General features: G+C 41.1%; 1 protein-coding gene and 1 pseudogene across 1 annotated transcript in view; both read left to right on the top strand.

Moving 5' to 3' along the window:
- The first annotated feature begins 8503 nt into the window (after nt 1–8503).
- On the top strand, nt 8504–8625 carry LOC132537925 (small nucleolar RNA SNORA70; annotated as a pseudogene).
- Nucleotides 8626–22067: 13442 nt separating this feature from the next.
- The window catches only part of ACTR2 (actin related protein 2), a 39005-nt gene continuing 38330 nt past the window's right edge, over nt 22068–22742 (top strand). The window contains exon 1 of the mRNA XM_007539605.2: nt 22068–22227. Within this exon, the coding sequence (XP_007539667.1) occupies nt 22180–22227 (48 nt within the window). The 5' untranslated portion in view covers nt 22068–22179. The remainder of the gene's footprint in view (nt 22228–22742) is intronic.

Genomic DNA, 22742 nt, shown 5'->3' with positions numbered 1-22742 from the left:
TTTTTCCAAATATTAGAAATAGATCTATCTCAGTCCAAGAGGTGGCACAGTGGTAGAGTGTTGAACTTGTAAGAATGAGATCCTGAGTTTGATCCCCAGCAATGCATGTACCACAGTGCTGCTCTGGCCTCTCTTCCTCTCTCTCTCACCCCCAAATCTGAAGAAATGCGAACATCAATGTTCATCACAGCCCTATTTACATCTCCATTCCACCTCCCAGTGATAACAGATAACCACCATAGTTCTCACAAAGTCTTAGAAACAGATTTTTCTCTTTTTTTTTTTTTGCAAGTTCATGTATTCAGTTTTACATATTTCACATGAATGAAACCATCTGGTAGTTGTCTTTCACTTACTTATTATGCTAAGCAGAATTATCTCCAGTTCCATCCATTTTGATTTCAGAGTAGTATTCCATGGAGTATATATCTCATAACTTCTTTAGACAGTCATCTCTTTATAGGCATTTAGGCTGCTTCCACTCTTTGGCTATTGTAAATAATACAGCTATGAACAAAAGGGGTACACATGTTCTTTTGAATTAGTGATTGGGTGTCTTTTGGATAAATGCCTAAGAGTGGTATTGCTGGGTCATAACTAATTCCGTCTCTTTCTTTCTTTTTTCCTTTCTTTCTTTTTTTTGCCTTCAGGGTTATTGCTGGGGCTTGGTGCCTAACACTCGTGAAGGTCATTTCCCCCATTTTGTTGCCCTTGTTGTTGCCCTTGTTATTGTGGCCATTGCTGTTGTTGTTGGATAGAACAGAGAGAAGTGGAGAGAGGAGGGGAAGACAGAGACGGGGAAGAGAAAGACACCAGCATACCTACTTCACCGCTGTGAAGCAAACCCCCCTGCAAGGGAGCCAAGGGCTCAAACCGGGATCCTCACACTGGTCCTTGCTCTTCACACCATGTGTGCTTAATCTGCTGGGCTACCTCCTGGCCCCTGGTAATTACATTTTTATTTGTTAAGGACTTTCCATACAGTCTTCCAAAAGAGCTGCACCAGTTTGATTCACACTAACAGTGTAGCAGAATTTCTTTCTTTTTATTTTATTTTATCTTATTTATTTATTTCCCCTTTTGTTGCCCTTGTTTTTCATTGTTGTAGTTATTATAGTTATTGTTAATGATGTCATCATTGTTAGATAGGACAGAGAGAAATTGAGAGAGGAGGGGAAGACAGAGAGGGGAAGAGAAAGATAGAGACCTGCAGACCTGCTTCACCATCTTTGAAGCAACTCCCCTGCAGGTGGGGAGCCAGGGACTCAAACCGGGATCCTTACACCCGTCCTTGGCTTTGAGCCACGTGTGCTTAACCCGCTGTGCTACTGCCTGACTCCCATAAATAAAAAATATTTTTATAAAAGTATGTTTGCAGAAATGAACACTACTCAGCTATAAAAAGAATTCGACCTCCCATTATGCTACAACATGAATGCAGCAGGAGGGGGTAATGATAAGTGAAATAAGCCAGAGGAGAAGGTTAAAAGCCAGTTGATCTCACTTATATGTTGTATATTAAAATAAATAAATAAAAAGAGAAGAAAAGAAAAGAAAAGAAAAGAAAAGAAAAGAAAAGAAAAGAAAAGAAAAACAGAAGGGCAGAGAGTAGATAACATAATAACAGACTCTCACGCCTGAGGCTCCAAAGTCCCAGGTTCAATTCAATCCCCCTCAACACTGTAAGCCACATCTGAACAGTGCTCTGGTTAAAAAAAAAAAAAAAAAAAAAGCAGAAAAACAGATAAGGTCAAAGGAAAACAAGCCCTGAGGCAGATGCAGAATTTAGGTTATCAAAGATGGGGCGAGGAGGAAGAGGTTAGGAGGTAGGGAGGTTGATGGACTATAGGGGAGGGAGATTGACACCTTAGTGGTAGGTACTGTGTGGCAACATACAGTTTGAAGAGATAAAACTGTGCACTTAAAACAAGTCCAGTCTTGTAAACCAGCATACCTCAATAGAAGAAAAAATATTTAGCCAAACACTTGAATAAAACTTAAAATGATGAACATCAGACACTTGTCTGATCTTCTTTACCCTCAATTTCTACTTCTCCGGGGCAACTACCTTCAACTCTTAGTTGTCTTTCCTCGCTCTCTCCTTCCGTTCCTTCCTTCTTCCCTTCCTTCCTCTATTTAACTTCATATCAAACAAGCTTATCCAGCTATTTACTGGTCTTTTTTCATTTTTTTAAGTTTTTTAAATGTTTATTTATTTATTCACTTTTGTTGCCCTTGTTTTATTGTTGTAGTTATTATTGTTGTTACTGATGTCATAGTTGTTGGATAGGACAGAGAGAAATGGAGAGAGGAGGGGAAGACAGAGAGGGAGAAAGACACCTGCTTCACTACCTGTGAAGTGATTCCCCTGCAGGTGGGGAGCCAGGGGCTAGAACCCGGATCCTTATGCCAGTCCTTGTGCTTTGTGCCACCTGCACTTAACCCACTGCACTACCTCCCAACTCCTGGTCTTTTTTCATTTTATTATTTATTTTTATTATCTTTGTTTATTAATTGGATAGAGACAGCAAGAGATCATGAGGGAAAGGAGTGATAGAGAGTGAGAAAGACAGAGAAACACCTACAGCACTGCTTCACCACTTGGAAAGCTTTCCTGCTGTAGGTGGGGACCAGGGGGTTCTAAAACCCAGGTCCTTGGGCATTGTAATATGTGCTCTCAACCAGGTGTGACACCACCTGGCCCTGAGCATTTTTTCACTTTAGATACTATCTGCTCACCCACGGATCTGGGTTCAAGCCCCCGGCTCCCCACCAGCAGAGAGGAAGCTTCATAAACAGCAAAGCAGGTCTGCAAGTATCTTTCTCTCTCCCTCTCTAACTCCACTTCCTTTCTCAATTTCTTTCTGTCCTATCAAGTAAATAAATAAGGAAAAAATGGCCTCCAAGGGTGGTGATTCATAGTGCCGGCATTGAGCCCCAGAGATAACCCTGAAGGCAAAAAAGAAAAAAAAAAGTTAACACAGACAAGAGCCCATGAAATAGTGCACTTGTGTACATGTATCCATTAAGTTAGGGGGAAATATATACCTTAAAGTAAAAGTGTACAATAGTTTGCAGTGACTCAATAAGTGCAGCAAGTGAATAGAAAGACCTAAAAAGGGGGACAGGGCAGTAATGCACATGGCGTGATGCAAAAAGACCTGCGTAAATGGTGAAGCAGGTCTGCAAGTGTCTTTCTTTCCACCTCTCTGTCTTCCCCATCTATCTCAATTTCTCTCTCTCCTATGTTGGGAAATTGTGCAGATGTGGTTGAACATTGGCAGGGCCCACAAACCACCATATTTCCATGTGAATATTATTTTTTACATGTCAATCTTCTGTCTTGTTTTAAAATGACTCCTCTTCCACATTACCCCCTCAGGGTATCGACCATTCCCTCAAGCTAAAAAACTACAGCAGCCATTGCTACAGAAGCTTTCTGCCTTCCCAGAGTGCCTTGTTTTCTCCACCCCCTTTCCTAGCCAATTCCATCCTGACTTGCCACTTCCAGAATTCTCCTATAAAAATTTACTCCTGTGGTCCAGGAGGTAGTGCAGTGACTAAAGCATTGGACTCTCAAGCATGAGGTCCTGAGTTCAATCCCTGGCAGCACATGTACCAGAGTGATATCTGGTTCTTTCTCTCTCTCTCTCTCTCTCTTTCTCTCTCTCCTATCTTTCTCATTAATAAATAAATAAATAAAATCTTTAAAAAAAAATCACTCCTGTTTCCTCTCTTTCTCTCTCTCTCTCTCTCTCTCTCTCTCCCTCTCCCTCTCCCTCTCCCTCTCCCTTTCCCTCTCTCTCTCTCTCTCTCTCTCTCTTTCTCTTTCACATCCCGACCTGGAGAAGACCTGGAGAAGGGCTGGCATGCATAGAGGGAGGCGGCCATTTTGCTAGCTCCACATGGCCTAAACTGGTTGTGCTCACACCTGACTCTGGAGTGTCCACATCAATAAAGAATTGTATTACCACGCTGCCATGAGTTCCTTCTCTCTCTCTCTGGCAAAGCTAGCCAGGCACTCCTATGCAACAACAACGACAGCAATAACAACAATAATAATAACAAAAAAAATGATAAACAACAAGAGCAACAAAAATATCCTCCAGGAGCAGGCACTGAGCCCCAGCAATAACCCTGGAAGCAAAAAAAAGAGAAGACCTAAAAAAGATCATAAAGTACTTAATTGCATAGTTTCTATTTAGACCTAGATACCCTCCTCACCCACTTCTTATGTCACTTCCCTCAATCATTCTAAGGCTACTTTTGTCAGACAAAGTAAGGACTATAAAAGCTGGATAAGGGCAAGAGTCCAGCATACCTCAATGATGACTCTTTTGGCCATTACCAGGCCACCCCATTATCTGGGGCCCAAGTCAGGGAATCTCAGGATTCCCACATAAATATGAGGGGCCTAGACCTCTGGCAGATCCCTCTCTCCACCATTGCTGGTCATTTTCAGCAGGAACAGCATCATGGACCCACTTGTGGGCCTCTCTGAGACCTTGCCCTCAATGTGGAACAACAATGGCAAGGACTGCCCCACTCTCCAAAGGGAGACTAGGTCAACATTCTCTGCCAATCGAAGACTGGTCCTGAAATGAGTGCAGCCTAGAATGTTCCTAGCTATGACCACAGAATGAATGTGAGCTCAGACCTACAGAAATGCAGAGGTTACACAGGCCCCTGTGCTGAATGTGGGCCCCAGATCAAATCAACGGAATTTTTTCAGTGAACCATATTTATATACTATTCCCATATTTGGGAGCTACTCTCTGCTCTGATACAGCTTTCTAGTCTTATTTCTTATTTCCAACTCTGACACCATATCCCCAGACAATACCTTTAGCCCACCTGCATGTTTGCTGTCGGGCTCAGGCAAAAATTAGTAAAGTCATGGCTCCCTTGGAATATACCTTAAATAGACTCCCTAGCTTTTTCCAAAATGGAGACCCCAAGTCTCATCTGCTGGATTCTTACCTGATTATTAAACATTTTTTTTCTGCTTAATATATTAAAGCTTTTTAGCCATCAAATTGCAGGTGCTACCATGACACCAATGTGACTTCCCTGGGCAGACAACCTCACCAATGTGTCCTGGAACCCCACATCCCTAGAGCCCTGTCCCACTAAGGAAAGACAGAAACAGGCTGGGAGTATGGATTAGCCTGCTAATGTCCATGTCCAGCGAAGAAGCAATTACAGAAGCCAGACTTCCCACTTTCTTCACTTCATAATTATGAGTACATACTCCCAGAGGGATAAAGAATAGGAAAGCTTCCATTAGAGGGGATGGGATGTGGTGGGAATTGTAAGGAATTGTACCACTCTTATCCAATGAACTTGTTGATGCCTTACCAGACGAGCTATGAGAGAAAGAAAGAAAGAAGGAAAGAAAGAAAGAAAGAAAGAAAGAAAGAAAGAAAGAAAGAAAGAAAGACATCGCAGTAATAATGTCCCAGTGTAGTGGAAGCTAAACCCAAAACAGGGTCATGCAGACGGCAAGAAATTTTTTAAAATGTTTATTTACTTATTTTCCCTTTTGTTGTAGTTATTATTGTTGTTGTTGATGTCGTCATTGTTGGCTAGGACAGAGAGAAATGGAGAGAGGAAGGGAAGACGGGGAGAGAAAGATAGACACCTGCAGACCTGCTTCACTGCTTGTGAAGCGAAACCCCTACAGGTGGGGAGCTAGGAGCTCAAACAGGGATCCTTACGTTAGTCCTTGCGCTTTGCGCCCAGTGTGCTTAACCCGCTGCTACTGCCCACTACGCCCTCCCCTTTTTTAAACCATAGCACTGTTCAACTCTGGTTTACGGTGGTGTGGGGATTAAACCAGGGATTTTGGAGCCTTAATTAGGAGAGCATCTTTGTATAACCATTATACTACCTCCCTACCCAAAAAAAAATATTTCTTAATTCATGGAAATAAGCTTGTGTTGTTTCTCAAATAATTTCTTTCCTTCTATTTCCTTTCCTTTTCCTCTGCAGGTTTGATTATTTTTCTGTTGAACTTCCTGGTTTGATACTTGAATTTTAAAATTTGTCCTCTCTTTCTCTACTTTGTTGTGGTTTCACCTTACCTTCTGGAAAATTTCTTGAACTCAGGGACAAGCGGTGGCACCCTGGTTAAGCGCTCACATTACAGTGCACAAGGACCCAGGTTCAAACCCCTTGTCTTCACCTGCAAGGGGAAAGCTTCACAAGCGGTGAAGCAGGGTTGCAGGTGTCTCTCTGTCTCTTTCTCTATCTCCCTCTCCCCCTCTCAATTTCTCAATATCTTTATCCATAATAAATAAATAAATAAAACTTCTTGAATTCAATTATTCAAAACTCAAAATATTCTAACCTTTGTTTGAATTTCTTATTCAATCATACTTACATTTTACTCAAAATTACAGGTCCTTGGAGGACCTGAAGATACTAGTTAAAATAACTATTTTAAAAAAAAAAAAGTCTTGGGGCCTGCAGAGGGAAAGCTTTCAAGTGGTGAAGCAGTGCTGTAGGCGTTTGTCTGTCTCTCTCCCTCTCTGTCTCCCCCCTTCCTCTCAATTTCTGGCTGTCTCTATCCAATAAATAAATAAAGATAATTTTTTTAAAATGTCTTGAGGTCAGGTGGTAGTGCATGTGGTTAAGTGCTCACATTCCCCCTGGCCCCTACCTATAAGGGGGAAAGCAGGGCTGTCTCCCTCTCTTCTCAGTTTCTGTCTTTATACAATAATAAATAATTAAAATATATATATTAAAAATGCCTTTTGGGGGAAGAGGTAGATATCATAATGGTTATGCAAAGAGACCATCATGTCTGAGGCTCCAAAGTCCCAGGTTCAGTCCGCTACACCACCAGAAGCCAAAGCTGAGCAGTGCTCTGGTTAAAAAAAAAAAGAAAGAAATGTCTTTTGCCTCCTACATTACTATTCTCTTTGTCTTATGTTAGAATTTTCCTCAAATGTCTGATGTCTCTAGGTTTCCCACTGCTGTTTTAGAGTGAACCAATAGTCAACAGGGAAGTGTCTCAGTAGACAGAGCACATTCCTTACATGCCTGAGGCCCCAGGTTCCACCACCAGCACTGTCAGCCCCCAGCACTGTCACTTTCGCATATGAGGGAACAATTCTCTGTGCTCTCTCTTTCTTCCTTATAAAGTAAGTAGATCTTTTGAAAGAGTGAAGTAGTAAGAACATTATTGGAATCTTTGTGTTAGGTGTTGAGTCTTCTAGGCCACTGGGCTTCAGTGCAGTGCGATCTAGCAGGGATTTGACCAGTTGGCTAGGGGAGGCCCCGCCCCCATTTATCAGTATCTGTAGGTCTTATCTCTCAACAGGTTTGGGTCTGTTTTTCTCAAGAAAGCAGGGAGAGTGAGGAGAGTAGGATAAAGGTGGAAAACTGGTTACCAGCTGTTGGCAGCCTGTTGGAGAGAGTGTCACTTCTTTGAGATGGACTTCCTCATTAGACTACCTGTTTTCATGAAGGCCCTTTCCTCAGCTGTTCCTGTCTGTTTGAGTTTAACTTACTCAAGAGTGAAGCCATTCTGTTGCAGGACAAGGGTCAGGAGTGAGGAGCAGAGAAGGGAGAGTATCATCTAGCTGTAAGAGGTAAAGAAGAATTATTCTGGAATCCAGTTAATTTTATATATTTTCTTTTTCTTTCTCTCTTTCTCCCCATTTTTTTTAATGTTTATTTATTTTTAATTGCCATCAGGGCTATCTCTGAGGCTCGATGCCTGCATGATGAACTCCTGATGGTCACTTTCCCTTCCTTCTTCTTCTTCTTCTTTTTTTTTTTATTTTTAGATAAGACATAGAAAAATTAGGAGGAGAAAAAAAGGGAGACATAGACAGATATAGACAAAGACAGACATAGACATGAACATAGACATGACATAACATGACATAGACATGACATAGACATAGAAAGGGAGACAAACAAGACACCTACAGATCTGCTTCACCACTTGTAAAGCTTCCCCCCTGCAGGTGGGGAGCAGGGGTTTGAAACCAGGTCTTTGTGCATGGTAATGTGTGTGTTCAACCAGGTGCACCACTGCCCAGCCCTAACTTTATATATTTTCAATCAATTCCTTTTCAGGATTCTGCTTTGTGTGTAGGGTTGCTTTTGTTTCCCAGCCTGACCTCAGACATTAAGTTTTCAACTGTCAAAAGTTTGCTTAGTAACAATCATTCCTCCATCTGCTCTTCAGATTAAATATCCTAGAATGGGACTAGGAGAGTGTAGGTGTTCTGAATGAATAATGACACTGGGTGAGAGTCCTGCTAGTGTTAGAAAAGCAGAAGACTCTAGAATATCCCCCACACAGTTCTCCATTTTTCTCTGTTTAAACCCACACTCATATTTTATTTTTTTGAATTACTAATTTAATTTTTCATGTGGTTGAAACTAGAAAATGAGACCTTTGAAGAGATGACTCAAACCACTTGGCCAATAAAAAGGTATGCTTCCTATTAGGAAGTAATAAACTGGTATTATGGTTTATAATTAAGAATTAGAGTTTTGATGCTGACGTCCCCATGGTGCCCAGTGTGCAATGGCTGTGAACAGAGCCTCCTGGGCAGGGTATGCAGCCTATTGCTTGTGTAGGCTCCTCTAAGGGACCCTACTTCATGCCTGAACCCTGCTATCTCTGATATTGACTCCCGACAGGGATGCAGGGTGCCTTTGGGAAGCCCCAGGCCACCATGGCCAGGGTCCACATTGGCAAGGTCATCATCACTAAGCTACAGAATAAGGAGTGTGTGATTGAGGCCCTGCTTGAAGTTCCTTGGACATCAGAAGATCCACATCTCTAAGAAGCAGTGATTCACCAAGATTAATGCAGATGAATCTGAAGATATGATGGCTGAAAAGTGCCTCATCCCATATGGCTGTGGAGTCAAGTACATCCCCGCCAAGGTCACCTGGACAAATGGCAGGCCCTGCACACCTAAGAGCCTCAGAGATGTCCCTTAATCAATTATAATAAATCAAGATCTCGCTTTGAAAAAAAAAAAAAGAGTCAGAGCTTTGGAAGTGACAGACAAAATTTGAATAGTAGCTTTATCACATTACCAAAAAAGTGTGCATTGCAATAGTTACTTTCATTTACTGAGCTCAAAAACAAATCCTTAAATTTTAGGACTGATATGAGAACCAAGTGAGTTTTTTACAACAAAGAGATCAAGGGATTTGCTCAAGGAGAGATTCTGGAAGCAGGAGACATAAAATCCAAATCTAGTACTGTGTTGGATTCTTACCATTTAACCTCTACTCTGTGCTACTGCTAAAATTGTCTCTGAGACTATACTTGTCAGTCTTATAGTTTAAATTCTCCCTCAAGTACTTTAGTAAAGATACTAATGTTGGAAGCACATAGCCATTAGAAAATGAACAAACAGGGAGTAGGGCAATAGCACAGCAGGTTAAGCACACGTGGCACAAAGCTCAAAGACATGACTAAGGATACTGGTTTGAGCCCCCAGCTCCCACCTGCAGGGGCACCGCTTCACAATCGGTGAAGCAGGTCTGCAGGTGTCTATTTTTCTCTCCCCCACTCTGTCTTCCCCTCCTCTCTCCATTTCTCTCTGTCCTATCTAACAATGAGGACATCAATAACAATAATAATAATAACTATAACAATAAAACAACAAGGGCAACAAAAAGGGAATAAATAAGTAAATATTTAAAAAAAGAAAATGAGCAAACAGGACTAGAGACATAGCATAAAGGCTATACAAAATACTTTCATGCCTGAGGCTCCAATTTTTATTTTATTTTATTTATTTTTAAATTTCTTTATTGGAGAATTAATGTTTTACATTCCACAGTAAATACAATAGTTTGTACATGCATAACATTCCCCAGTTTCCCATATAACAATACAACCCCCACTAGGTCCTCTGTCATCCTTCTTGGACTTGTATTCTCTCCCCCCCAACCCACAAAGACCTGAGTCTTTCACTTTGGTGCAATACGCCAATTCCAGTTCAGGTTCTACTTGTGTTTTCTTTCTGATCTTGTTTTTCAACTTCTGCCTGAGAGTGAGATCATCCCATACTCATCCTTCTGTTTCTGACTTATTTCACTCAACATGAATTTTTCAAGGTCCATCCAAGATCGGCTGAAAACGGTGAAGTCACCATTTTTACAGCTGAGTAGCATTCCATTGTGTATATACACCACAACTTGCTCAGCCACTCATCTGTTGTTGGACACGTGGGTTGCTTCCAGGTTTTGGCTATTACAAATTGTGCTGCCAAGAACGTATGTGTACACAGATCTGTTTGGATGGGTGTGTTGGGTTCCTTAGGATGTATCCCCAGGAGAGGAATTGCAGGGTCATAGGGTAGGTCCATTTCTAGCCTTGTGAGAATTCTCCAGACTGTTCTCCACAGAGGTTGGACCAATTTACATTCCGACCAGCAGTGTAGGAAGGTTCTTTTGACCCCACAACCTCTCCTGCATTTGCTGCTGTTACCTTTTCTGATGTATGACATTCTCACAGGAGTGCAGTGGTATCTCATTGTTGTCTTTATTTGCATTTCTCTGACAATCAGAGACTTGGAGCATTTTTTCATGTGTTTCTCAGCCTTTTGGATCTCTTCTGTGGTGAATATTCTGTCCATGTCCTCCCCCCATTTTTGGATGGGGTTATTTGTTGTCTTGTTGTTGAGATTTGCAAATTCTTTATATATTCTGGTTATTAGCCTCTTGTCTGATGTATGGCATGTAAAGATCTTCTCCCATTTTGTGAGGGGTCTCTTGGTTTGGGTAGTAGTTTCTTTAGCTGTGCAGAAGCTTTTTAATTTGATGTAGTCCCATAGGTTTATGCTTGCCTTAGTCTTCTTTGTAATTGGATTCGTTTCATTGAAGATGTCTTTAAAATTTATGCAGAAAAGAGTTCTGCCAATATTTTCCTCTAAGTATTTGATAGTTTCTGGTCTAACATCCAAGTCCTTGATCCACTTGGAATTGACTTTTGTATTTGGTGAAATACAGTGATTCAGTTTCATTCTTCTGCATGTTTCAACCCATTGTTTCCAACATCATTTGTTGAAGAGACTCTGCTTTCCCCATTTAATAGTCTGGGCACCTTTAGCTGTTGTTTTCGACGGGTTATGTTGTTTTCGCCGGGCTGGCTTCACGGGCGGGTAACAGATGACCAGGGACTCATGGTTGAGCTGTAGGCAGTATCTCTAGCTTGGTGGCATATAGTTGTTCATAGAAACCTCGCATGATATGTTGAATTTCTGTGGTGTCTGTTGTGATATCTCCTCTTTCATTTACTATCCGATTTATTTGGGTCTTCTTCCTTTTTTGTTTTGTGAGTCTGGCTAAAGGTTTGTTGATTTTGTTTACTCTTTCGAAGAACCAACATTTACTTTCGTTGATCTTTTGTATGGTTTTCTTATCCTCAATGTTATTTATTTCTGCCCTAACTTTAGTGATTTCTAACCTTCTGGTTGCTTTAGGGTTCCTTTGTTGTTCTTCTTCTAGGTCTTTAAGATGTACAATCAGGCTGTTTATTTGTGCTTTTTCTTGTTTCCTAATGTGTGCTTGTATAGCTATGAACTTCCCTCTTAGTACTGCTTTAGCTGTGTCCCAAATATTTTGATAGCTTGTGTCTTCATTTTCTTTTTTTTAAATTTTTTTACTAATTTTATTTTTGAGAGAGATGCAGAGAGAAAGACACACACACAGAGAGAAACACCAGAGCACTGCTCAGCTCTGGCTTATGGCGATGTGGGGGATTGAACCTGGGACTTAGGAGCCTCAGGCATGAGAGTCTGTTTGCATAAATATTATGCTGTCTCCCCTGCCCGTGTCTTCATTTTCATTGAAGTCTTGAAACATTTTGATTTCTTCCTTGATTTCCTCTTTGACCCAGAAGTTGTTAAGAAGTGTACTGTTGATCTTCCACATTTTGGGACTGTTACTAATCTTTTTTTGATTGTTAAGTGTTAGTTTAATTCCATTGTGGTCTGAGAAGATGCTTGGGATGATTTCAGTGCTCTTGAATTGGCTGATGCTGTCTTTGTGGCCTAATATATGTTCTATCCTTGAGAATGACCCATGTGGATTTGAGTAAAATGTGTATTCCAGTTTCTTGGGATGAATCACTCTGAAAATGTCCAATAGTTCTACTTTATCTATCTCTTCATTTAGCTCCCTCATGTCTTTATTGATTTTCTGCCTAGATGATCTGTCAAGTTGAGAGAGTGGGGTGTTGAAGTCCCCTACTATGATTGTGTTGCTGTTAATATATTGCTGTAGCTCTTTCAGTAGAATTTTGATGTATTTAGATGGCTTTTCACTGGGTGCATAGATGTTAATAATTGTTAAGTCCTCTTGATTGACTGATCCTCTGAGCATTAAGTAGTGTCCATTCCTATTTTTTTTAATCTTATCTATTTTAAAGTCTATCGTGTCAGATATGAGAATAGCTGTTCCTGCCCTTTTTTGTGGGCCATTGGCTTGTATGATAGTTTTCCATCCTTTCACTTTAAGTCTGTGTTTGTCTTGTTGAGTTAGGTGGGTTTCCTGTAGACAGCATATTGTTGGGTTGTGTTTTCTGATCCATCTTCTACTCTGTGTCTTTTAATAGGTGAATTCAGGCCATTGACATTTATTGATATCAAAGATTGAAGATATTTTAATGCCATTCTTGTAGAGTTTTAGAGTGTTTTGATATATGTCCTATCTGTGGTGGTCTGATTGTTTATAGGGACATTTCAGAACTTCTTTCAGGGCAGGCTTGGTGATGGTTGCTTCCTTCAACTGTTGCTTGTCTGAGAAGGTTTTGATGCCTCCATCTAGTCTGAATGACAGCCTAGCAGGATATAGTATTCTTGGTTGAAAGCCTTTCTCATTGAGCACTCGATAGATATCTTGCCATTCTCTTCTGCCTGTAGTGTTTGTATGGAGAAGTCTGCTGCTAATCTTATGGGTTTTCCTTTGTAGGTGACTCTTTGTTTTTCTCTTGCAGCCTTCAGGATCCTTTCTTTATCCTTATTCCTTTCCATTCTAAGTATGATATGTCTTGTTGTCTTAGGTCTGGGTTAATTCTGTTTGGGACCCTCTGGGCTTTTTGAACCTTTATGTCTTTGATGTTGTCTAGAGAAGTTTTCAGCTATTATGGCCTGGAGAATGCTTTCTTCCTCTCCTTCTCTTTCTTCCTCTGGTAAGCCAATAATGCGTATATTGTTTCTTTTGAAGTCATCCCATAGGACTCTGTTGTTGTTTTCAGCATCTCTTAATCTCTTTTTGAGATCTCTTACTTCATTTTTAGTTGTCTCTAATTCATCCTCAATCTTGCTAATTCTGTCTTCAGCCTCATAGATTCTATTCTCTCTGCCCTCTACTGCTTTCTGAACTTCATCTATTTTGTTGCCCTGCTCTGATACTGTTTTAGCTTGTTCAGCTAGTTGCCTTCTTAGCTCAGCGATTTCAGCTTTCAGCTCTCTAATAACCATGAGATAATTAGAATTTTCTTCCATATTCTCATTTGTTGTTCCTGCATTTCTGATTACAATTTTTTCAAATTATTTACTCACTCCTGTTATTGTTTCCTTAGCTAATGTTTGGATGTTGAACTCATTGTTTTGTGCTTCACCCTCTGGAGGACTTTTAGCTGGACTCTTGTCCTGGTTCGATTCTCCAATATTTCTTCTTGTTTTTTTTTAACCATTTTATATATTATGTTATGAGTTCCCTTTATCAGTCCTTTTCAAATTACTGATCACTAATGCCTGGATTGACTTGTATCTAAGTAAGTTAATTAAAGGGTTCACAGTGGTGGAAGTTAACAGTTGTTTCAATAGTATTTTAATCCCTGAGTTGGAACTCAGTGGTTTAAGAGCCTCTTTTTTTTTTTTCCCCTGTAGGCTATGGGAGCCTGAGGGTTTTTAAACTATCAATAGGCTTCAGCTTAATCACTGACTCCTAACCAAGAGATAAATCAGGGTGTGGCTGAGATAATCCAGATAATCCAGTGGTTATGCAAAGAGTCTTTCACAGCCCCTCAGCTATGCCACAGAGGTATAGTTCTTCTCCTGAGTTTCCTGGTTAGATCTCTGTCCCCTGGTGTCCCTCCCTGTCGCTGCTCCAGATTCTGAGGGTAGTAGCCATGGAGACTCAGAGTTGCACTTGGTGAGTCTCTGGGGAGTCCTCTCCTCCCTTCAGCTGTCCCCTTTTTGGTGGAGCAGACTGGAGGTGGTATCTCAATTGATAAACTGCTGGACTGTTAGCAGTCACTTAATCTCTCCTTATGCTCCTCTCTCTTCTCTGTCACCAGCCACACATGTTTGTACTCACCGGTGATTTAGTGGGTTCCTGTGTTCATTCTTGTCCTGTCTTGTTTCGTTCCCGGGTGGTCTCCTTTGGTATTCCTAGTTGATCCACTCTGTGCCTTTTAATAGGTGAATTCAGACATTGATATTTATTGATAGCAAAGATTGAAGATATTTTAATGCCATTCTTGTAGATTTTTAGAGTGTTCTGATATATGGCCTATTTATGGTGATCTGATTATTTATAGGAGATCTTTCAGAACTTCTTTCAGGGCAGCCTTGGTGATTGTTGATTCTTTCAGCTGTTGCTTGTCTGAAAAGGTTTTTATGCCTCCATCTAGTCTGAATGACAGTCTAGCAGGAAACAGTAGTCTTGGTTGAAAGCCTTTCTCATTGAGCACTCAGTAGATATCTTGCCATTCTCTTCTGGCCTATAGTGTTTGTGTGGAGAAGTCTGCTGCTAATCTAATGGCTTTTCCTTTGTTGGTACTCTTGTTTTTCTCTTGCAGCCTTCAGGATCCTTTCTTTATCCTTATTCCTTTCCATTCTAAATATGATGTGTCTTGGAGTCTTTAATTCTGGTTTAATTCTGTTTGGGACCCTTTGAGCTTCTTGAACCTTTATGTCTTTGATGTTGTCTAGACTAGAGAAGTTTTCAGCTATTATGTCCTGAAGAATGCTTTCTTCCTCTCCCTCTCTTTCTTCTTTGGTAAGCCAATATGTGTATACTATTTCTTTTGACATCATCTCATAGATCTCTGTTGTTGTTTTCAGTATCTCTTAATCTCTTTTTGAGATCTCTTACTTCTTTTTTAGTTGTCTCTAATTTGTCCTTGATCTTGCTAATTCTGTCTTTAGCCTCATTGATTCTATTCTCTCTCCCCTCTACTGTTTTCTGAAGTTCATCTATTTTGTTACCCTGTTGTGAAACTTTCAGCTTTCAGCTCTCTAATAACCTTGAGATAATTAGTGTTTTCCTCCAGAGTCTCATTTGTTGTTTCTGCATTTCTGATGACAATTCTTTCAAACTCTTTACTCACTCCTGTGATTATTTCCTTAACTTGTCTTTGAATGTTGATCTCTTTATTTTGTGCTTCAACCTTTGGGGGGCTTTTAGCTGGAATCTTGTCCTGGTTCATTTCTCCAATATGTATTCTTGTTGGTTTAACCATTTTATATAGTATGTTATGATGTCCCTCTCTCAGCACTTTTCAAATTACTGATCACTCTTGCCTGGATTGACTTGTGTCTAAGTTAGGTAATTAAATGGTTCACAGTTGTTTCAATAGTATTTTAATCCCTGAGTTGGAGTTCATTGGCTTAAAAGCCTGTTTTGTTCTTCTTCTTCTTTATAGGCTTTGGGAGCCTAAAAGCTTTTAAACTGTAAGTAGGCTTCTTAGCTTAATCACTGACTCCTGACTATGAGATAAAGCAGGGTGGAGCAGAGATAATCCAGTGGTTATGCAAAGAGACTCTCACAGCCCTATCACTAGACCACGGAGGTATAGATCTTCTCCTGAGTTTCCTCATTAGTTCTCTGTCCCCTGGTGTCAGCACAGGGCTACCCCCCACCCCACCCCCCACCCTTCGCTTTTCCAGATTCTGAGGGCAGTAGCAATGGAGACTCACAGTTGCATTTGGTGAGTCTCAGGGGAGTCGTCTCCTCCCTTCAGCCGTCTTTTTGTTGGTGAAACAGAGTGTAGGTGGTGTCTCAATTGGTAAACTGCCAGACTGTTATCAGCCACTTAATCTCTCCCTTGGCTCCTCTCTGTCCACAAGCCACACTTGTTTGCACTCACTGGTGATTTGGTGGGTTCCTGAAGTCATTCTAGTCTTGTCTTGTTGCAGTCCTAGGAGGTCTCCTATGGTATTCCTAGTTGACCCAAGAGTGGAGAGAAACACAGCTGCTGCTGCTCTGTAGCCTCACCCCAGAAGTCTCTGAGGTTCTAGGTTTGATCCTCAGTACCACCATAAACCAGAGCTGAGCACCTCTGGTCTCTCTCTGTATCTCTATCTTTAAAAGAAAATAAATACCCCGGCTCCCCACCTGCAGGGGAGTCGCTTCAAAGGCAGTGAAGCAGGTCTGCAGGTGCCTATCTTTCTCTTCCCCTCTCTGTCTTCCCCTCCTCTCTCCATTTCTCTCTGTCCTATCTAACAACAATGACATCAATAACAACAAGAATAATAACTACAGGGAGTTGGGAGGTAGCACAGTGGGTTAAGTGCACATGTCGCAAAACACAACGACCAGCATAAGGATCCTAGTTTGAGCCCCGGCTCCCCACCTGCAGGGAAGTAGCTTCACAGGTGGTGAAACAGGTCTGCAGGTGCCTATCTTTCTCTTCCCTCTCTATCTCCCCCTCCTCTCTCCATTTCTCTCTGTCCTATCTGACAAATGATGACATCAGTAACATCAAGAACAATAATAACTACAACGACAATAAAAAAGACAACAAGGGCAACAAAAGGGAAAATAAATAAAATTACAAAAAAAAATTAATTAATTAATTTAAAAAAAAGAATAATAAGTGCAACATTAAAAAACAAGGGCAACAAAAGGAAATAAATATTAAAAATAAATTAATATAATATTCATATATATGTATGTATTTGAATAAAAAGAATAGATAAAAGAAAGTGAGCAGACAGGTCCAGGCAGATAGTTTAATGATTATGTGATTTTCACACCTGAGATTCCAGGTTCATTCCCTAGCTACACCTTCAGATAGAGCTGAGCATGGTCTAGTGTCTCTCTTTCTCTCTCTCTCTTCCTCCCTTCCTATGTGTGTCTCTTAAGGTAGAATAAATAAAATATTTTTAAAAAGAAAGAAAATGAGCTGACCTTTACAAGTTAGTTCCATCTTATTTCCCCATAATCTTTCATTTTTCCTCTCAGCCTGACCTTACGTGATACAGTAAAGAATGTTAGGGGTCTGGGTGATGTCACACCTGGTTAAGTGCACATATAGTATTAAGCACAAGGATCCATGTTCAAACACCTGCTCCCCATCTGCAGGGGGGATGCTTCACAAGATACGAAGCAGGTCTGCAGGTGTCTTTCTCTTTCCCTCTATATTTCCACCACCTCTATCAATTTCTCTGTCCTATCAAATAAAAATGGAAGAAATAGGAGTCGGGTGGTAACACAGCGGGTTAAGTGCACGTGGCACAAAGCACAAAGGCCAGTGTGAGGATCCCGGTTCAAGCCACAGGCTCCCCACCTGCAGGGGAGTTGTTTCACAGGCAGTGAAGCAGGTCTGCAGGTGTCTTTCTCTCCCCCTCTCTGTCTTCCCCTCCTCTCTCCATTTCTCTCTGTCCTATCCAACAATAACAACATCAATAACAACAAAAATAACTACAACAATAAAACAACAAGGACAACAGAAGGGAATAAGTAAATATTTTTTAAAAATGGAAGAAATGGTCGCCAGGAGCAGTGGATTTGTAGTGTTGTCACTGAGTCCCAGTGATAACCCTGGCGGCAAAATAAAATAAAATAAATATATATATATATATATATATATGTATATATATATATATTTGTGTGTGTGTGTTGTGTGTTGTGTGTTGCTTAACCAGGAACCTGTCATGGATAGATGGGGAGCAAAAGGCCAGAGTGAAATACCAAACCTTATGAGAGAGATTCTGAAAGCTTTCCTATTGAAGTTTTGCTGGGAATGACCTAGTTATTGTTCTGGTGACTCATCAGATCACTGAAGCCAAAAGGACAGTCATATTTTGTATATCTTTAGAAAAAATGTTGAGGGCAGGTGGTGGAACACCTGATTAAGCACACATTACAGTGTGCAAGGACCTGGGTTCAAGCCCCCAGGGCTCATCTGCAGGGGGAAAGCTTTGTGAGTAGTAAAGCAGGGCTGCAGGTGTCTATCTGTCTCTCCCTCTCTTTCCCCCCATTCCTCTCAATTTCTGGCTTCTATCCAATAAATAAAGATAATTAAAACTTTTTTTAAAGGTTAAGAAAAGAAAAAAATGTCTACTCAAATTCTTTTTCTATTTATACACTTGGCTGTCTTTTTATTGTTGAATTTTTTTTATAACTTATTTCTTTATTGGGGAATTAATGTTTTACATTCAACAGTAAATACAATAGTTTGTACATGCATAACATTCCCCAGATTCCCATTTAACAATACAACCCCCACTATGTCATTCATCATCTTTCATGGACCTGTATTTCATCATCTTTCATGGACCTGTATATTATTGTTGAATTTTAAGTGCTGTTTATATATAAACACGAGGCTCTTATGCCATAAACTATTGCAGTTCTTTTCTCCCATTATGTGAGGTGTCAGCTCACTTGATGGTGTCTTTTTTAGCATGAATGTTTTTAATTTTCACTAAGTCCAATTTTAGATTTCTCTTCTTGTTATTTATACTTTTTTACCACATAAAAAAATCATTACCTAATCAAAGGTTATAAAGATTTACTTCCTATGTTTTTCCAAGTTTTAATTCTTAAATTTACACCACTGATCCATTGCAATTAATTTTTGTATATGCTGAGGTTGTGAGGAGGGAAAAATGGTTCTTATGAATGAAGAATAGCACAACTACAATGCCAGCTAAAACTATAACTTACACATACTAAGTGCCTATGAGGTTTTTATTAATTTAAAAAGAATTTAAGTAACCTAGTTTCAACTCTATAATCCTATTTGAAACCAATTATGATAATGAATTAGGTCAAAATTTGTAAGCTTTTGAAATAAGAAATAGGTCAAGCAAACTGTACTTATTTTTTATACAATCTTTCAACCCTTAGACTTAAAACTTTTTTTATATTTATTTATTCCCTTTTTGTTTTATTCTTGTAGTTATTGATGTCATTGTTGGATAGAATGGAGAGAAATGGAAAGAGGAGGGTAAGACAAAGGATGAGAGAAAGACACCTGCAGACCTGCTTCACCGCATGTGAAATGACTCCCCTGCAGGTGGGGAGCCGGGGGCTCGAACCAGGATCCTTATGCTGGTCCTTGCGCTTTGTGCCAAGTGCGATTAACCTGCTGCGCTACTGCCGGACTCCCCAAACTTAAACATTTAAAGCTCCTTTTTACCTCATGTTTTAAAAGAAATAGATACTCCTGGCAAGGTTTTGTGTGAAATAACATACATCATATCTCAACAGATGGCTAGAAGTGAAGCCCCTCAATTTCAATTCAAAATCCTTTGAATTATTATGACACTCTGAAAAAAAAATTCTGAGAAACGTGAAAGGACTGAGTGTGCTTGGAGTTCAAGGCAGCCACCAAAAGTATCTTATGTGAATTTTTATAATCAAGGGGCTTTATAGTATTTTCATTAGTGCAATGAATAGATACTTGTTACTTTCTATCATCTTCATGTATTGCATTATAATTGGAAGAAAGCAAATGTTACTTCGTTTTAAAAAAAAATTTATTTGTTGGATAGAGGAAAAGAGAAACTGAGATGTAAGTGAAGATAGAAAGAGACACCTGCATCATTATTTCACTCATTGTGAAGATCCCCCCCCCCCCCCGCCACACACACACACACACACACACACACACACACACACACACACACATACTGGTGGGACCAGTGGCTTTAATCTGGTCCTTGTGCATGGTAACATGTCTGCTCAACCTTGTGCTACCACTCTTTTTCTTTTTTTTTTTTTTAAGATTTTATTTATTTATTAATGAGCAAGATAGGAGGAGAGAGAGAAAGAGCTAGACATCACTCAGGTATATGTGCTCCTGGGGACTGAACTCAGAACCTCATTCTTGAGAGTCCAATGTTTTATCCACTGTGCCACCTCCTGAACCACGCAAGTGTTATTTCTTTAAAAAAAAAAAAAAAAAAAAGTAAAGATTAGAGGCTGGCGAGATAGCATGATTATGCAAAGAAAAAAAACAGGAAAAACAACAACAACAACAAAAATGAGGCTATAGGTTCAACCCCTGGCACTAAAAAAACCAGAGCTGAGAATGCTCTGGTGTGTGTGTGTGTTTGTGTGTGTGCTGTGTGTTTGTGTATTAGTATTCAACTTCATAAAAAAGAGTAGTATAGAAGAAATACTTAACTTTATTTTGCTTAGACTAATTAAATGTACTTCCAGGAAAACTGCAGTGCTAAGCACTGTACTACAAAAATAAAGTGTATAATTTATGAACTAATACACTGTACAGTAAGTAGACTGAGAAGTAGCCTCAAAGACTACTGAAGGAGATGCAAGGAAGACATGCCCCCTGAGGCTTAACCCCTCACACTTCCAATTATACTTATGAGAGCGCTACTTTGATCTGCTTTATATAGTGGGGTTCTATAAAAGATCAACTTTGAATATCACAGTATGCCTTCATAAAGGTTTGGAAAGTACTGGTCTAGTAGAATAAAGAGACAGTCTAGTGTTATAATACTACACTGGTTTTTGCAGATCCAGCATCTTAGACATGAGATCTTAGTTCCCAGTCTTTCATTCAAATAAAGACAAAGAGAATAAGAAATCACACAGCAGGAAGATTCCCTGATATCATGGCACCTCCTACATGGTACCATACTGGAACCTGGGCCACAGCTGCATAGTAAGGTACTCACTCTACCAGGTGAGCTATCTCTCTAGCTGCTGGGATGGAATTCATGATCCAAGTTTGTGGAAGAAATTCTAATTCTCATCTCTGAGAAATTTTTTTTTTCTTTAGCTAAGTTTTAACATCACTCATTCAATATTTATCAAGTATAATAATTACAACAATGTGTGTATATCTATGCTAATATAATAATAAAGAGAGTAAAGAGGATTTAGAGGGTTCTCAGAGAAGCTTTATAGATGTGAAAAGGTGGGTCTCGGGGACTTCGTAAAAGCCTAATAGATTAAAAATACAACTTGCAAGAGCATTACACGTAGAACTGCAAATTTAAAAGTATGGGATAATAAATTACTACTACTGAATGGCTGCTTATTTAATGCACGGAATTTTTATCCCTACAACCCATAAACGTACAAGTTGTTACCCCCACGCATAAACGAGGGTATGCCCAGATCACAAGATCCTTCAGTGCCTGGGCCAGATTTGAAGCTGGGGCTGTCTGACTTCAAAGCCGAGGCTCTGGGTTCAAATATGGTCAGATATTTAAGAGGTGTGAAATAACATGGAGTTGCTGAAAGAGGGAAGTGACCTACTGAGGCTGGAAATGTAGGCGCCCACACTTGGAACTCACTTGACCAAGAGCAATTTGGGCAAAGACATGTTGAGTTGGAACTGGAGAGATCAGTACAAAAGCCTGATCTCAAGGACGTGTGTGCATTGTGTATACTCATTCCAGCCCTGCCCGCTGAAAAAGTCTAGAAGCAAGCATACAAATAGCTTTGTTCAATGATAGGGTCATTAAGGATGCTCAAGAGATACTCCCCATCCCCCAAAGGCTAGCTTCGCGGCCACATTCTTCTGCTATCTCGCGTCAGATCCGGTGTCCCTCACCTGCCTGAGTTTTTTGCAGCCAGGAAAGTGGTGCCTTTCAACTCCTTCCACATCTTAGAAAAAGAAACAGAAAAAAAAAAAAAAAAAAAAGCGGCTGTCATTAAGCAGCCACAAAAAGAACAGAACCAGATGGAAAGGAAGAACCTGCGGAGGTGGAGACCGAGACCTGGGAGACTGAGCCCCGGGGGGTCTAGGGGCGGTGCCTCGGATCTTCGCTTCTCATTGGAGCGCACCACTGCCAGTCACGCACGCCCCACCTTTTCCGCGCTGGTTCTGCAGGAGCGGCGGGGCAGGGCAGGGACTTCCGGCTGGGGGAAGAAAGTTGGGTGGAGGGAGGGGCCGCACAGAAGGCGGAGGAGGAAGAGGAAAGAGCCGGGCGGCGGCCGTAGGTAGTTCGGTGGCGGCAGCGGCGGCTCTCTTCCGGGCGGACGATGGACAGCCAGGGCAGGAAGGTGGTGGTGTGCGACAACGGCACCGGGGTGAGTCCGGCCGAGGGGGCTGAGCTGACCAGCGGGCCGGGGGAGGATGTTCGCGGGCGCACGGGGCCTCGGTGCCGGGGTTGCACCTCTGGGCCTTCGGGCGCCCGGGCTAAGGGACAGCGCTGCGGGGCTGTGCGGGCCCGGGGGCGGCTGGCGGGGGCTGGGTCGCCGGGCCTGGGTCTTCCTGAGCCTGCCCCTCCGTAGCTCGCGAGCTCGGGGCTGCGGGCTAGGCCGGCTCCGGATGGGGAGCCCACCTGCTGAGGGTTCTGAGCAGGCTCCGCCGGGACGCGGGGCAAGTTGACCCGAGTACATGGAGGGGTTAAGGGCAGGGTCTGTGTTCCACAAGGACTCTATTCCCAGGGGCGCGGGTGTGTAAAAAGGAGAAAGACCTGAGAGGCCTTCTTCTTCCTGTGAAGATACTGACGGGAGGCAGGAAACGGGTTTAAAGAAGGAAGAAAAAAAAAAAGGAAGTGCTGGCATGCCGTGAGCCTCACCCCTCTCTGGGTGTTTGAGAA

The sequence above is a fragment of the Erinaceus europaeus genome, chromosome 3, assembly GCF_950295315.1.
Source record: "Erinaceus europaeus chromosome 3, mEriEur2.1, whole genome shotgun sequence".
NCBI classification, from domain to species: Eukaryota; Metazoa; Chordata; class Mammalia; order Eulipotyphla; family Erinaceidae; genus Erinaceus; species Erinaceus europaeus.
Note: the sequence above shows the minus strand (reverse complement) of the source record. Positions and strands in the feature narration are given on the sequence as shown.